The 17,198-nt window shown below is 54.7% G+C and overlaps 1 protein-coding gene across 3 annotated transcripts; it reads left to right on the top strand.

The window, feature by feature from the left end:
* Positions 1-958: 958 nt before the first annotated feature.
* Positions 959-17,058, top strand: TMEM130 (transmembrane protein 130). 3 transcript variants are annotated; one of them, XM_081555733.1, is made up of 8 exons: positions 959-1,191; positions 7,553-7,858; positions 9,687-9,846; positions 10,852-11,018; positions 11,722-11,806; positions 12,837-13,039; positions 15,087-15,199; positions 15,716-17,058. In XM_081555733.1, exons 1-8 carry the CDS (start codon positions 1,107-1,109, stop codon positions 15,866-15,868), a joined length of 1,272 nt encoding a protein of 423 aa, XP_081411859.1. In that variant the 5' UTR covers positions 959-1,106; the 3' UTR covers positions 15,869-17,058. The 3 variants fall into 3 exon arrangements, with proteins under 3 accessions (XP_081411859.1, XP_081411860.1, XP_081411861.1); XM_081555735.1 differs by having other exon boundaries at positions 1,040-1,191; positions 15,680-17,058; XM_081555734.1 differs by lacking the exon at positions 7,553-7,858.
* Positions 17,059-17,198: the final 140 nt, after the last annotated feature.

The following is a 17,198-nucleotide window of genomic DNA, read 5'->3' as shown; positions in this document are numbered from 1 at the left end:
TGACTGATGCCATCATGAGTGACATCTGTCTAGCACTTTTAACTTTCTTAAGGGGACTCACTCAAATCTGCCCCCACCCAATCACCTGGGGACCCCACAGCTACTCTGAGAAGTGCCTTCACTCTCCTGCAGCCGGTATCCTGCAGCCCTGGTCCCACCCAACTCCCTCTCTCTGGGTGGGCTCTTTTGCCAAGGATGAAGGAGAGGCCCAACTGGGACCAGGATTCAGGCTGCCAGGGTCCAGTCTTTAAGGTCAGCCAGGCTGGCCTCCTTCTAGCAGAAAAGTCACGCTCTGTTCCTGTTATGGCAGATGGAAGCGCCTGCTTAGGCCAAGGAGCAGCCTGGTCTCTTCTCATCGCGGTTGCCTTGAGTGTCTCAAGGCCTCAGTGACAGCGCTGTGGGCCCAGGGACATATGCCTCATTTTTCAGCAGGTGCAGAGAGAGTAAACAGAGGAAGGGCATCAGCGCCAGCGCCTGCGCCCGGACCCCTGCGCTCGAGTCCTTCTCTCTGGAGGGACACAGGCGTTCCCGGGTCCACCGCCCAGCGCCGGGCACACGGTGGCTCCTCAGCGTTTCTCGAACGAAGGGCAGCATCTCCAAGCCGTGTGCGTCATAAGCGAATGCGCCTGGAGAAACAGCCCACAGGGCCCTTCTCGAGGCTTCGCAGCGGCGCGCGCGCCTCTGGGGACGCTGAGTCAGAGTCGCCGGGCGCGGGCACGGACGCGGGGAGGGGAGGGGGCGCCGACTGGAGGAGCGGGGACGGGTGGGGGAGGGATCGAGGGGAGAGGAGGGACGCGGGACCAGAGGCAAGGAGGGGGCGCAGATCGGAGGAGCTGGGGCCCGCGGGGAGCGGGGAGGATCGCGGAGAGAGGCGGGGTGCAGCGGGGGCCGGGGAGGGGGCGCGACGCGGCTGACGTGGGCCGGGGTCGGCGCGGCGAGCCGTGGGCGGCGGCGACGCGCAGAGACACGGCGATCCGAGGCGAGGACGAGCCGGCGCCGCGCCCGCACCGCCCCGCACCGCCCTCGCCGCGCGCCCCACGGGCGGCCGCCGCCGCAGTCGAGACCAGCCGCGTCCCCTCGGCGCTCCAGCGGCTGCCGGCGCCGCCATGGCCCTGGCGCTCTGGCCGCGCCTCGGCCGCATCCTCTGGCTAGCCTGCCTCCTGCCCTTGGCCCCGGCTAGGGTGGCCGCAGGTAAGGCGCCGCGTGGATCGGCCGGGCCGCCCTCCCGGGTCGGCTGCGCGCCGGGGGCCTCGGGACAGTCTGGAGCCAGCGGCCTCGCCCGGAGCCGGCGCTGCGGAGGTGGCGCCCTGCGCCCTGCGCTCACCTCCCTCCTCTCCCGAGACCGCGCGCTGCGGAGGGGAGCACGGCCCGACGGGCCTGTCCCTTCACCTCCGTCCCCTACAGTCGCCGGCACTTGGGGGGCTCCCCGCGCCCCTCGCTTCTGCTGCCCCCTCCAGATCGGCCCTGCCCTAGGAACGGCGCGGTGGCCGGGGCCTCCATCCCGGAGCCTGGGAACCTCGAAGCCGCTGGAGGTGGGGGAGGACGCTGCGGGGGGGATCGGGGATGCTGGGGTCGGTGTCACGCCACATCCCCCAGGGAGCGCGGACAGGTTGCCTCCGAATGTGGCCTTATCGGGAGAGGCTTGCCACCCAGCTCGTGTCGGCTTCGGGGTGGGGTGGGGTGGGGTGGGGGTGGGGGGAGCGATTTTCAGAGCCCAGGAAGCCAGCCTGCCATTTCCTCTCTGGAAATGGTTTCCAAAATGGACCCTGAGCTGGTTCCGCTGGGTACCACTTCGTGTTCCCCGGGGCGGTGCTTCTACCATCCCCACATCCTCACTGCACGAAGGCAAGCACCCCACTTTTCTGCCCCATTTTGGCGACAAAAAAAGGGGACCCAGGTTGGAGAGTTTGGAGGAGACAGTTGGCAGCTATTGGGTGCGTGTTCAATATTATCCAATATGTTCATTATGCCCCCTTCCTCCTTCAAAGAATGGTAGATGGAAGAAGAGATGAATCCTAACTTGTGAAACGAAAGCCACAAGGGAAAGTAAAAACCCTGCATCTTAGGAGTGAACATTAAGATAATTTTGTGCTGGGTCAGGATAATCTGCTTCTCCCTGGATATTCACATAGAAATGGGGTCTCTTGTCCATTAGGTTTACAGGTGTCCAGAAATGATCAATGTGGCCTAAATTTCCAGGGCAGGGGGAGTAGGAGGGAATTAATTCTTTGGAAATCATATGTGGTTCCCAGCCTGGCCTGTTGCACCCATGATACAGTCAAAACAGCTGAGATGCAGTTGGGGAAAACCCACAGGAGAGAAAGATTCAGAAGCCCTTTTGTAGCCTCCCCAGGTCTGGGTCAGACTCAGGCATGCTTCCTGTACCAAGGGTTGAAGTCAGAAGTCCGTGTCCTGGACCATTCATTAATTCCAGGTTGTGTTGTTCACACTTCAGAGGTACTTTGGGAAGTGTTTTGGGCTGACAACATGTGCAAAGTGCAAAGGCCAATGTAGCCCTTCTCTAGAAGGTTCTGGAGCCCCTGCAGGCTGTGTGGTCAGGGAGAATGTACATGCTCCAGGTGGAATCCAAGGGAGCCTGCTGGTGAGCGTTCCTCCACGGGTCAAGCTTTGTGGCTCTTGCCACTTCACATCTTGCTGTGGCCCTCTCAGGTCTGAGCCACTGGGGTGCCTGTGGGGCCCCTAAAGCCTGGCCTGGGCTGCTCTGTACTCCAAGGCCAGGGCACCTGGGCTCCCGAACCTGAAACGTGGATTTCGACAGGTAGGTTACCCAACCTGGACTTGGTGCCTTCAGCCACAGGTGGCAAAACCTTCATGGTCCATTTCAGATTCTGGACAATTCTGAGACCCTGAAGACGAGGGGCAGCTTGACCCAGGGACTGTGAAATACCTGCTTAAAGAAACAAAAACGAAAACACAAGCCTGAGAAATGGCTCCCGGGAGCTGGGCCACTGTCTGCTGTAGCTGCGTTTGCTGGAGCCACATCCCCTGCCCTCCCAACCGCCACCCCCCCCCAAGTCCTCCCAGCTGAGCTGGCTGCCCCCTATTCCATTCCCCTGGCAACCGATCTGCGTCGTCGCGTAGTCATCATCCTACGTGCTGACATGCGCCCATCTTGCTGCAGATGCTGGCTGGCCATTAGCATGCAGCCGAATGTCCCTGCCACCTGCCAGCCTCGCTCTGGCCCATGCAACTCTCCTTGGGGTGGTGGGGGGTGGGCAAGAGCGAGAGGGGGAAGGGTGGAGATGGCCTGTCATCTGAGCACCTCCTTCTGCGGCAGCCTGGCCAAAGGCTGCATCTCCCCACCGCCGCCCCCCCCCCCCACCCCCGCCAGAGGCTGCCTCCCAGTCAGAGGGACTTAGCCTGGGACAATGTGGATTTACTCTGACCCCAGGCAGTAGTGTTATCCTCAGGTCCCCCAGTGTAAAATCTACACTGTTTTTTTTTTTAATATAAAGAATTTTTGAAAGTTTATTTTTTTAGCTTTTATTTTATGTTGGAGTATAGCAGATTAATAACGTGGTGATAATTTCAGGTGGACAGCAAAGGACTCAGCCATACACTGTGTTTTCTTGGAGAGACTTCCATGTCCGGAATTCTCTCTTTGGGATTAAGACACTGCCGGTCCCTTTTGCAATGCTAGCCCAGATGACTTTATAATTCAAAATCTGGCCTCAAGGAAAGGGATTCGAAACAGATGTGTAACACAAGTGACCAAAAGGCTGGAGACAGAGTCCCCAGTGGGAGCAGGCAACATGGCATCATAGGGCAAATTGGGTCCAGTTGAGGAGCCACTCACTCACCTCCCAGTTTGGCTGAATCAACAGGTCTCTCGTGAGCCCCGTAAGGGCAGGGGGGACGTCCTGTACTTCTGGGTCTCCCCAGAGCTGTGGGGTGGGGCCCAAGGAAGGGGCTCAGTCCACAGCACCTGGATGAAGAGTTTCCTCGGGCAGCGCCAGGTGGACTGGTCCCTCTGCCACACCCTTCTCTCCAGGTGCCACTCCCCAGTACAGTGTCCAACCCCTACTTGGTGCCAAGCACTTGGCTAGGCTCGGAGGAGATGGGGATGACCCCTGTCCTGCCCTCAAGGAGCTTGCAGTGGAGTTAGGGGAGACAAGGAAATGTCTATCCCAACCCAGGGTAAGCTGTGTGCCAAGCTGTTGGGAGAGCGCTGAAGAGGTGGGGGCGGGGGGGGGGAGTCAGGGAGGGCTTCCTGGAAGAAGTTATATCCACAGACATCTAGGTGAAGAAGAGCGGTGGGGACAGCATGTGCAAATACCTTAAGGCTATGAAGGACAGAGCAAGTGTTAAAGCTACAGCATGGATGTGCCAAGACATGAATGTGGATTCCCTCTACCCGGAGGCTGGCCCGTGATCAGATGAACTGCGCAGGAAGCTGTTTGCTTGGGTGGCTGAGAGTAGGGCAGGACTGGAGGCCAAGGGTCAGCAAGCAGGGTGGAGCAGTAACCTACTGGATGGGGGCTTCCCAGGGTGGCGCTGGTGGTAAAGAATCCACCTGCCAGTGCAGGAGACACAAGAGACATGAGTTCGATCGCTGGGTTGGGAAGATCCCCTGGAGGAGAAAATGGCAACCCACACCAGTATTCTTGCCTAGATAATCCCATGGACAGAGGAGCCTGGCAGGCTACAGTCCATGGGGTCACAAAGAGTCAGACACTACAGAGCGACTGAGCGTGCACGCTCTCTCACACACACACACACACACACACACATGCATGTATGTGGTGTTCATAGTGATGGAGAGGAACAGTGAGAGTGGCAGGGGCCCAGAGACTGGGTCTTGAAACAGCTGGACCCTCTAACCGGACAGAGAATGACAGGTAATGAGAATGGTAGGTTTGGGAGGGGAGAAAGCTAGGGGGTCTAGAGCAGGGGACCCCAACCTCTGGGATCTAATGCCTGATGATCTGAAGTGGAGCTGATGTAATAATGATAGAAATAAAGCGCACAATAAATATGATGCACTTGAATCATCCTGACACCACCCCCACCCACCTCCCTACCCAGCTCAGTGGGAAAATTGTCTTCCACGAAACTGGCCCCAGGTGCCAAAAAGGTTGGGCACTGCTGCTGCATCCCTGGCCTTTGAACTTTGGATGATGAAGGATATATTTTCTATCTGTGCTGTCCAGGAGAGCTATGGCTCTTGAGCGCTTGAAATGTGGCTCTGGTGCAATGGAGGGACTGAATTTTTTAGTATTAATTACATTTAAGTGATTAAACGTAATGGCATGTGGTTAGTTGCTACTACATTACTGCTTAGTAGAATTGAAGTCACTATTCCTGGCTTCCACCAGCATTTAGGGGGTACCAGAAGCCAAGGGAGGGGGTGCCTATGGCCAGGAAAGGGAGAGGCGGGAGGGACTGACATGATGGGGGGGGGGGTTGTGGCCCCTCCTCCCCTCCTTCTGTGTCACCTCATCTGCCCAGGTGTGCCCTGCCACAGGCTGGACAGTCTCTAATCTCGCAAGCCCTTTAGACATCTCACCTGAAGAGGAAAATCCAAATTGCAGTAAAAGAGTTACCAAGACACGCAGTAATGCTACTGACGAGAGGGAAGGGTTCTGGGAATTCAGATACACCTGCTTGAGGGATTATCTTGCAACCACTGAAGTCCACGTTAGGACCCTCGTGGATAGCCTTTTGATGTGTTGTCGTGGAAATAAAATCATGCAGAGTTGTGTGCAGAGGGTCTGCACAAATTGAAACTTTGGTGCATGAAAAAGAGCCTGAGGACCTTAATCTGTTAGCAGCTGTTGTTTTTTTGGGGGGGTAGGGTAATAGGACACCTCTAATACTCTTTATGCATATGTATTACTTTGTATGTGTGTGTGGCCACACTGCATTGTGTGGCATGCGAGATTTTAGTTCCCCAGCCGGAGATCAAACCCACGCCCCCTGCATTGGGAGCATGGAATCTTAACCACTGAAGATTCCAGGGAATTCCCTGTCTTAACTTTTATGATGGAAACAAACCTGATTTTTAAAATCTTACCGGTAAGTATGATAAAAAAATCTGCAGCTATCTAAAGCAGGTGAAGAATAATAACTTAGGAAGATGGTTGATATGCAGAACCAGCAACAACAGTGGAATAATCTCAGAATAAGCATCATTTGAAAAAAATAGTAGGAAATGTCCAAATATAGTAAGAGGGATCGTTGCTGATTATTTAAAAAGTTTTCTTTTTTTTTAATTTTATACCTTTCTGTATTTTCAGATTATAATTAGTCTTACATTCAGTGTAAGACTGAATGGTCTTGGTCAGGTGGGGAGTATCATTTAAAAAGCCTCTTACATGGTCTCCATTCTATGTGCACCAGGCCCTGTTCTCTCTCTCTCTTTTGAAAAAATATTTGTTTATTTAAAAAAATTATTTATTTACATTATTTGGCCATGCCAGGTCTTCGTTGAGGCACACAGGATCTTTCTTCTTTGTTGCAGCATACAGGATCTTTTTTTCAGTTGTTGCATGAGGAATCTTTTTTTTTTCCAGTTATGACATGAGAGATCTAGTTCCCTGACCAGGGATTGAACCCAGGCCCCTTGCGTTGGGAGTGCAGAGTCTTAGCCACTGGACCACCAGGGAAGTCCACAGGCCCTGTTCTCTGCTTGCAACCTGCAAGTCTTAATTCCCAGGTTCCCTGTAAGAGCTATATCCCCCATATGTCAGTTCAGGTTCCCCAAGGAGTAGACCCAGCTGGAATCAGAGAGCTCCAGCACTGGCCCTGGCCGAGATCCTGGAGGTCCTTGAGAGCGTGTGGTCCCGTGGAACTTTCTGTGATAACGAAGATCTGTATCCACAGTGTCCACTCTCATGACCCTTGGTGACATGCGGCCATTGAGCCCTTGGAACGTGGCCAGTGCAACCAAGAAAGTGGGTTTGAAGTTTGTTTCCTTTTGATTGAAGCTTCAGGAGCCCCACGTGGCTAGTGGAACCGTATTGGGCAGCTCACATTTTGAAGCTCTCACTTTATGGATTTGCAGACTGAGACCAAAGAGAAGGAGTCTTGTCTTGGATCACAGTGACCCTTCCTCCCAAGGCTTGTTCTGCCATGTCAAGGCGTGAGGCCTCTAAGGGGGGTCCAGATTCAGCTTTGTGTTTCAACTTGGAATCTTGTTTCACAAGTAAAGCTCGGCCCCAAAGAGTGGGTGATGGGGGGCCTTTCTGGGCAGCAGCTGCAGTGGTCCCTCCTGTGACATGAACTGATGGTCATTTTTGTAGCTGAGAAGCCTGGCCGGGTCAGCAGACTCATGCTCTGTGAGGCCTTGCTTGGATGGCATGAAAAAAGAAAATAAACTGAGACACTGGAAAGAGTGTGGGTTTGAAGTCAGCCGGGCCTGGGTTTGAGTCTCCACTTGGCAGTGCACTAATTGTTTGATCCTTGGGCTTAGTCCCTTGACCTGCCTCAGTTTCTCCACCCATAAGATGAATAGACGCCCACCCAGCGTGGGGCAGTGGGGGTCCTGGCCACGCCCTCTACCTGAAACCAGCCTTTGTTTCTGGGTTCCTAGGCCTGTATGAACTTCAGCTCACCACTGATGGCCCTGCCACCACGGGGGCGGAGGTGACCATCACAGCCAGCCTGGTGGCTGACGACAATGGCAGCCTGGCCCTGCCCGCCAGCACCCGCCTCTACCGCTTCCACTGGATCCACACCCCGCTGCTGCTCACGGGGAAGGCGGACGAGGCTTTCAGCTCCACCATCCGCGTCGTGGGGAACGTGCCCGGGGACTTCCCGGTCTCCGTCTGGGTCACTGCCGCCGACTGTGGGATGTGCCCGCCTGTAGCCAGGAGCCTCCTTGTCCTCCCCATCACAGGTGAGGACCTTCCCTCCTTGCTGATTTGCCTTCAGACTCTTGGGGCAGAGAAAACAACCAGCCTGGCACAGGCACCACAACCATCACACACAGGCAGGTTAGACCCATGGTTCTCAGTTGCTGTCAGTTGAGTTAACAAAGGATCAGAAAATGGTAATACACACTGCTGGCAGGGCTGTGCTGAAATGGACACAAAGTGCATATTCACTACTGGGGTGTAAATTAACACAACGCTTTTGGAGAGGAGCTGATCCATATGTATCAATGGCTGTAAGTTATTTTAGTCTTCCACTGGTTCTTTCTGTTTCTCTCTTTCCCTATCTCCCCCCACCCCACTCTCTTCCCCCTTCTTCCTCCCTTCCTTCCTCACACCCTCCCTCCCTTCTCTCTCTATCCAAGAACTCCCTACTTTCTTGGAGTTTACACTCTATTTTTTCTTCTTCTTTATTTGGCTGTGCTGGGTCTTATCTGGATGCAGGATCTCTCGTTCCAGCATGGGAACTCTTAATTGTGGCATGTGGAATCTAGTTCCCAGACCCCCTGCGTTGGGAGTGTGGAGTCTTAGCCACTGGGCCACCAGGGAAGTCCCTGTGCTGTGCTGAATTGCTCCTTTGCAACCCCTTGGACTGTAACCCGCCAGGCTATTCTGTCCATGGGGATTCTCCAGGCAAGAATACTGGAGTGGGTTGCCATGCCCTCCTCCAGGGGATCTTCCCAACCCAGGGATCGAACCCAGGTCTCCCGCATTGCAGGCAGATTCTTTACCATCTGAGCCACCAGGGAAGCCTGAGAGTACTGGAGTGGGTAGCCTATCCCTTCTGCAGGGGATCTTCCTGACCCAGGAATCAAACCGGCATCTCCTGCATTGCAGGCAGATTCTTTACCAGCTGAGCTACCAGGGAAGCCCCAGGGAAGTCCCTACAATCTATTAAAGAACTTATCTTCAGGTAATAAACCTCCATTTGGGTAATGGTTTATGCAAGAAGGTGTTCATCACAGTTTCTATAATAACAGAGGAAAATAGAAACAAGCTAAGTATGCAACCATAAGAATAGTGATATAATTTGTAATAGTAATGATCTTTACAAAGAGTGTGTTTTAGCCTGGGAGAGTACTCATGCTTGTAAATTTTTAAAGATCAAAACGAAATTCTATGACCAATTTGATCAACTGTGCTTAATGTATGTATACCTTAAATACGTACACACGTATACTTGGCAACGGGCTTCCCAAGTGGCTCGGTGGTAAAGAATCCACCTTCAGTGCATGAGATGTGGTTCCATCCCTTGGTTGGAAAGATCCCCAGGAGAAGGAAATGGCAACCCACTCCAGTATTCTTGCCTGGAGAATCCCACGGACAGAGGAGCATGGTAGGCCACAGTCCATGGGGTTGCAAAAGAGTCAGATACGACTCAGTGACTAAACAACAACAAATGTGGTCAGCAGAAATGCTCATTTTTTTTCTAGGCTCATCTAATACTTTGAAGTATTTCCCAAGAGTTGATTTAAAAGCCTGTGCATTTCTTTCTGGTCCTGAGCATCTTTTGTGCCAGAAAGTTCAGGGTCCTGGTGAAAAGGGTACAGGAGCGGATATGTATGTGTAACACAGGGAGTGAGTCTTCACCAGCATCCACTGGCCCAGGGCAGGGCCTAGGAGGGGGGCATATGCCTCTGTGTTTGGAGACCTGCAGGGTCCCCTCTTGCTACCACAATGGTGACCGTCAGGAGGGCAGGTCAAGGATAGGCTGCCCTGCCTGCTGGCACATGGCTCCGCCCTCCTCCACCCTGGGGGCGGGGGACTCACCCTCCCGTGGTTTCTCCCTCCCAGAGTTCCTTGTGGGGAACCTTGTGGTCACCCAGAACACCTCTCTGCCCTGGCCCAGCTCCTACCTCACCAAGACAGTCCTCAAAGTCTCCTTCCTCCTCCACGACCCCAGCAACTTCTTCAAGAATGCCTCGTTCCTCTACAGCTGGGACTTTGGAGATGGGTATGTTCTGACTCTCTTTGATGCCCCAGAGTCCTGGCCTGTGCGAAGCGCTCTGTACTCTCCCATCTTCACCTGCTCACTCTCCCTCACTCTGAACATGCCTTGCACACCTGCTCTGTGCCAAACTCGGGACCCTTGGGGACCAGTGTGAGCCAGTCTAATCCCTAACAAAACCTGTTCCAAATTTACAGATTTAAAATAGTAAACAGTAAACATAATAAACCAGGACTAGATTGGAATGTAGACGACGATCCCCTGCAATTGAATAGTTTGGCAGTGGGGGAAGGCGTTTCTAAGAATACAAATAAAAGGTGGAAACTGTGAAGGAAAAAAATGCTAAGTTTGGCATCATCAGATTTAAAATTTGAAATGAAAGAATCAAGTTGAGCCAAAAAATAATGGTTAAACTGGAAGAAAATACTTGGAAGATATATAATAGGTAAAGGTTCGATAAACTTCATATATAAAGAGCCTCAACAAATCAACAAAAATATTTTCTTTATTGTTAGTCAAGTTCCTTTCAAAGTGACTTCAGGTAATTGTAGAGGAAAAAGTCATAACCTAAGATAGCGGCATGATTCTTCCTGTTTTACAGATGAGAAAAGTAAGGCTGAGAGTTATGTAGATAGGAAATTTGGAGCTGAGATTCAAAGCCAGATTTGTCTTAACTCCAAAGTTCATATTTCTCCCCTTCCCAGATCTTCTCTAACACATGGTCTTTCCTTGGTCTGGATGGGGTTGCAGAGCACTTCCTGGCAGGTGACAGGCGCCTGTTGCTAAAGTTCTTCTACCTGTAACTTACAAGTCCAAAGATGACCAGCAGACACTCCACCCATGTAGGTCAGTTGACCTCATGCCCTGGCTAGCCCTGGGGACTGCTGCTGAGGTGACACTTTTGCTCACAAAATGACATTGGTCTGAGTGTGTCACTGTACACCCAACCACTGACCCTAAAAAGTTGCGTGGATCACTTCTGCCATCTCTCCCCTCCCTGACACCTTACAGCACCCAGATGGTGACCAGAGATGGTACCGTCTATTATAACTATTCCATCATCGGATCCTTCACCGTGAAGGTCAAGGTGGTGGCAGGGTGGGAGCAGGTCACGCCGGACGCCGGGAGGGGCATTCTGCAGAAGACAGGTGACTTCTCCACCTCGCTGAAGCTGCAGGGTGAGTCTCGGGGGGTTGGTGTGGGTTGAGCTTTTGGCTCGTCGAGGAGCCCTGGGTACCACTCCTTCCAGGGCTGGATCACATACAGAACAGAGTGGCTTGCACAGCCTCTCTTCAGTTCCCTTGGCAGCCCTGTGAGGGCCTGTCATTCCCCCACTACTAAGAGGGCACTGAAGGCCACGGAGGAGGTCAGGGGGCACCGAGTGGCAGAGTCCAGACGCTGTGCTGTGATAGGATGTATCCCCATCACTCTCTGTTTCCAGCTACATTGGCCTCTAGTCAAGGACTGTCCTGTGGGGGATGGGACAGCCCCAGTCGGCTGCACCGGGAGGGAACCCCCAGACCCGCCACTCCTGGCTTTGTCAAGACAGGGCACTGGGGCAGCTGCAGCTGGTTTCTCAGCCATACTAATGGGGTGCTGCTCCCTTGTCCCCCACACAGCACAGATGATGGGGAGGGAGGTGGTTTTCCTAAGCTAGCCCCAGGTCCTGCTTACCAGAGTCCTGGTGGCTTCCCCCAGCGGCCTCAGTCTAAGTGGCTCCAGCATCTGCTGATGGGGAAGCAGGACTCTGGATGTGACCTGTGACCTGCCCTTCGGGAGGACCAAGAGGAGGACAGGGTGCCACACAGCCTAGGAACCCCGGGAGCCCTGAGACAGCTGTCGTCAGCCACCACATATAATGAAGTCTTCTTTACCTTTCAGAAACCCTTCGAGGCATCCAAGTCTTGGGGCCCACCCTAATTCAGACCTTCCAAAAGATGGTAGTGACTTTGAACTTCCTGGGGAGGTGAGTGAAACCCGGAGCGCACTGTTCATGATCTGTGGTCCTGTCTACACTCCTGCTCAGAGGCTCCTGACTTTGTTTCATCCCTTCAGTTCAGTTCAGTCCCTCAGTCATGTCTGACTCTGGGATCCCATAGACTGCAGCACGCCAGGCTTCCCTGTCTATCACCAATTCCTGGAGCTTACTCAAACTCATGTCTATCGAGTCGGTGATGCCATCCAACCATCTCATCCTCTGCTGCCCCCTTCTCCTCCTGCCCTCAATCTTTCCCAGCATCAGGGTCTCTCCAAATGAGTCAATTCTTTGCATCAAGTGGCAATAAAGTATTGAGTTTCAGCTTCAGCATCAGTCCTTCCAATGAATATTCAGGACTGATCTCCTTTAGGATGGACTGGTTGGATCTCCTTGCAGTCCAAGGGACTCTCAAGAGTCTTCTCCAACACCACAGTTCAAAAGCATCAATTCTTCGGTGCTCAGCTTTCTTTATAGTCCAACTCTCACATCCATACATGACAACTGGATTTCATCCCTGAGGGGCCCCAAGTTAGGGAGCACATGGAGTGACAACCCCACCCTTAACTGGGCCATGGGAGAGTCACAGCATGACTCCATTCTCAGGGTCCAGGGGAGGGAGCACTGGCCTTGTGGGGCTGTCTGCAATGTGGGAATGCCCTCACCCCTTCAAATCTATAGAAAGCCGACTTATCCTTTCAGATCCTACTCAAGCACCACCTCCTCCAGGAAGCCTTCCCTGACTTCCTCATTAACAGTGTGCTCCTCCGTCCCCTTGACACACCAAGGGCATCACTGGATCATGCATTCTGCCTCGTCCAGCAGTCTGTGCACGTCCCTGTATGTGTCACTGCCCTGGCCTCCCCTTGGAGTCTCGGGCCATCTCTTATGTACTCCTGTTCCCTGGAGGCCTGGGCAAAGAACACTGAAGTTCATGACTGTCTGAGCTTTCTTGGACTTGGTCTGTGCTCACACTCCTTGCCAAGCCATTGCTGAAGAAACACCCCCCATTTCCCTGCAGCCCCCCTCTGAATGTGTGCTGGCGTCTTAAGCCCGAGTGCCTCCCGCTGGAGGAAGGGGAATGCCACCCGGTGTCCGTGGACCGCACGGCTTACAACCTGACCCACATCTTCCGGGATCCCGGGGACTACTGCTTCAGCATCCAGGCCGAGAACGTCATCAGCAAGACGCATCAGTACCACAAGATCCAGGTGTGGCCCTCCAGTAAGTGACACGTTGCCTCTGCTCCCAGCAAAAACCAGTCACTCCTGCCACCACCACCAGTCACCCTTGGTCCACCAGTGACCATCAGCAGCCAATCCCACCATTACCAGAATCGTCGGTAACCCTGCCGGCCCCAATCAACACCATTGCTGACCACCCATAGCACCACCACCAAACTCTAGTGCCATTGGCCACTGCTCTAGCCCCCCCGATACCAGCCCCCTTCAGTCCCACCAACACCACCCTCAACACCAGCACCACTGATGGTAACAACAGCAAACTCGGGCAACTTGTCCAAAACCACGGCCACCATCACCACACACTGCTGACCGTTCTTCCAGCATCTTCACGAGCCAGAGTCAGCGCTGCCATAGCAACCACCCTGGCCACCATCAGCACCGCTGTTAATGCCCCTGCTCCCAACCCCGGCACCCACCATTTGGACCAGCGCCATGCATACCGTGTTGCTCCAGGATCATCCCAACTTCATCTCTCCTGTTGCCACCACCGCTGCCAGTGGGCAGTGTCCCTCCCACACGTGACCTCTGCCACACTTGTCCCCGGCACAAGCCCTCCACCCTTCACCGCCGTCACACCCACCCCATCGCCTGCGTCTCAGCACTTTTGCTTCCACCAAAACAAGCATCTCCGATGGCGACCGCGCCGGACTCACTGGGCTGTCGGAAGTCTCCCAGGGAGTGCGGGCAGCTCAGAAAGTGTGCAGTGCAGTCTCTCTCATTCATATGGGCACCCAGCTGAACCCCCTGGCGTACTCTTCCCCAAACAGTCACACGGTCCAGCCGCCGGCTTGCAGCCATAGGACTGGCTGATGACAGCATCAGGTCCTCCCCTTCACTTCCAGGGGGTCCTCCTCTATGACCCCAGAAAAGGGCTTTCTTATGTAGAGGAGAAAGGATCCCAGACCCTAGGAATGATCTTTCAGATGCTCAGCCAGGTCCTACTCTGTGCAGAACTAAAGGGGGACGCCCCCCTGCCAGCTGCACTTGCCCCAGGGTTGGCCCTATCAATGCACCAGATGTGGTCACCACCCCCTTCAGTCTCCCCAGTTCCTCCTACTTGAGCCGACTCCATGCTCTTCCCTGGGCCCTGGCTGACCCTGTGTGCCAGGCAGACTCTTTGACCTGTGGGCATCCCTGGGGGCCTTGGGCCCTGACTCCCCCAGCACCTCCTGGGCACTGAGAGCCTGGGATCCCCTGAATCCTGTGGAGAAAGGTGGCACTGCAGATGCAGGTAATCCATGCTGCCTTTCCTTGGAGACAGATCCTTACGGTGTACGGTGGTGTCTCTACCAGGAGGAGAGTGGGGGAAGGGTGAGAAGGAACCCACACTTGCTGATCGCCTGCCTTTCACCTGCCTCACCTGGTTGCATCTTCTCGGCTGCCTCGTGCTTCAGCATGACCATCAGGTCACCTGGGCAGAGCCAGGATTTGAACCTGGGACCTGCTGGGCTCTTCTTGCTCTGCCCTGTGGCTTCCTTGCAACAGGATCTGAGTGAGCGAGCCCAGAGCTGCCGGAGCTCACAGGGGTGCTTGGGTGTCCTCACGCCCAGAGCTTCCGGAGCTCACAGGGGTGCTTGGGTGTCCTCACACCCAGAGCTGCCAGAGCTCACAGTGGTGCTTGGGTGTCCTCACGCCCTGGCTTCCTTCCCCAACGCAAGTCACCCGAGAGGGCGAGGAGGAAGCTGCCGGGTCTTCCATGGTCTCAGCTTGGAAGTTGTACATCATCCCTCTGTCCTCTGCTCCTGTTTAGGAGCAAGTCACTATGAGTCCAGCCCACACTCTGGTGGGAAATTTAGTTGCACCCTTTGAAAGTTATTGTCAAGTATCGCTTTAAAACCCCAACAGACCCTTCCTTGGGTTTTTGTGAAATCCTGGATTTGCCTATCGGAGATGCCTCATGGGGATGCGAGTGCACAAAGAGGGAGAGGGCTCTTGTGGGCACTGGTCTCTCCCCGGTGTTGTACCCTGAGAGCTGGTACTCAGCACCGACTGCCCAGGCTCGTGACTTCACCCTCTCGTCCTCCCAGGCATCCAGCCGGCTGTCTTTGCGTTCCCGTGTGCCACGCTCATCACCATGATGCTGGCCTTCATCATGTACATGACCCTAAGGAATGCTTCTCACCAGAAGGACATGGTGGAGGTGGGTGCTCGGTGGGGTGGGATGGGTGGAGGGCTGGACTCCTGGCCTTGACAGGAGAGGATCTGAGCAGAGGGCGAGGGGGGCCAGACCAGGGGGGCTAGGAGGTGGTCTGGATGTCAGAGCAAGACCCGGGGCTGGGGCTGACATACCCATGAAGCATCCATGACTGGGGCCCCATTGATGAACTTGGTTGCTTCTCATGTCACTTATCTCCCACTCCGGTTGCCTTTGGCCTGCCCGCCATGGCCACGAACTGGTAAAGGAGAGGGCAACTAAAAGCAGGGGAAACCCAGAGAGCAGAAAAGCCAAGGGCACAGGGAAGCCCCGTGTAATGTCCGAAAGGTATTTCTGTGCATGCTGCAACTAGGCAGCTGAGCTTGTAAGAGGCTGCCCAGCCGGGCTGCTGAGCTCATAAGGCCACCTCACGGGGCTCCCGGTGGGTGGGAGGGTGATTGACCCATGGGGTTTTGTTCACCATAGGTGGCTGATTTTGACTTTTCCCCCATGTCTGACAAGAACCCGGAGCCACCCACTGGGGTCAGGTGCTGCTGCCAGATGTGCTGTGGGCCCTTCTTACTGGAGACGTCATCTGAGTACCTGGAGGTCGTCCGCGAGAACCACGGGCTGCTGCCTCCCCTCTACAAGTCTGTCAAAACTTACACGGTCTGAGCACCACCCACCCCTCAACCCACTTTCAGTGTTAACTGACTGCGGACCGGGAGTTTGGGGCATTGTCGGGGCAGGCTGGTGCACGCCTTGAGTGCGGGGCCACCCGCCCTGACCGGTCACCCATCTGTACAGTCTAGTGCCTCCACAAGCCCCTCTCAGTCCCACCTCCCAGCCATCCATCCATCTGTACGGTCGGAAGCCCCTCTAGGTCAGCCCTGCCCCACCCCTTGCCTTTGAGGAGGCCCCCAAGTGGGACTCCGACACTGGACGTGGCCCCTGTTCTCTCCTAGGTGTGCCCGCTGCCCCTCACCGATTCCTCCCCTATTTGGCACATTTGCCGTCCATCTGGGGTTCACACTTCCCTCCCCCAGGCAGCCCTGCCCAGGTCAGAGAGCTAGGAGGAAGTGCACAAATGGTTAATTCAAGGTTACATCACGGAAGGTCTTACATACAGAGACAAGCATGCACGACGTCACCCAGACGTTTCAGACGACTTCCTCTCTCTCAGTTGGTTGGTTGCTGAGATGTCCCCTCAATCAGAGCTAAAAGGAAACCTGACCTTTCCCACGTGGCCCTGACAGCTCCTGGGCCTGGCTCCTGCCTTTGTCTGATGTCCCAGAGGCTCCCGGGTCCCCTTCTAAGGATACCCTGTTCCCCGTCTGCTTGCTGGGGGTTGGGTGGGGGCAGGGCTAATGCTTTGTGAGTGTGAAGTGCTTCGTAGACAGCACTTTCTTCTATTGAGTCTGTTTCAACTTGCATTGAGAAAGAGGCTTTGCGGCAAAAAAAAGAGTCAGGCCAGGGGGGGACTTGGGTACCCTCTGTGGGGGACAGAGTTCTTGCCCCCTTAGCTGCTCCAAGGGTGGCCTTGAGAGGGAAGAGGACTGGATGGAGCCCAGGGTGGGGGACCAGTCCACCCCTCTCCTTTTGGCCCAGCAGCCTGGGGGAGGCAGGTCATGTGCAGAGAGTGTGGGTACAGAGGGAGCCCACGGTCAGGTCCCCATCCAACCATGCAGGAGTGGGGAGCAACCTGGGCCTGTCTGGGAAGGGGGCAGGGCCACGGAGTCTGAGCTCTGTCGCCGTAATTGTTTGCCCTCAGAGTTTGTGCTAAAGAGAGCATCCCCACTGTTGTACAGCTCACACTCGTAAATACTGCCGTTATTGCTGAATAAAGCTTGTGTGCTCCGACTATAGCCAAGCCTAGGGCAGGTGGCCGAGTCTTTTTCTTTTCCATGCCTGGATGTTTGCGCCTTGCAGGCAGCAGGAGAGGTTCTTGGATGTAGCAGGACGTCCCCATCACGTTCTCTGGCAGGTGCACTGAATGGAGCCGCTG

This window comes from Giraffa tippelskirchi, chromosome 13, assembly GCF_054371585.1.
Source record: "Giraffa tippelskirchi isolate mGirTip1 chromosome 13, T2T-mGirTip1v1.2.pri, whole genome shotgun sequence".
NCBI classification, from domain to species: domain Eukaryota; kingdom Metazoa; phylum Chordata; class Mammalia; order Artiodactyla; family Giraffidae; genus Giraffa; species Giraffa tippelskirchi.
This window is presented reverse-complemented; position numbering and strand designations above follow the sequence as displayed.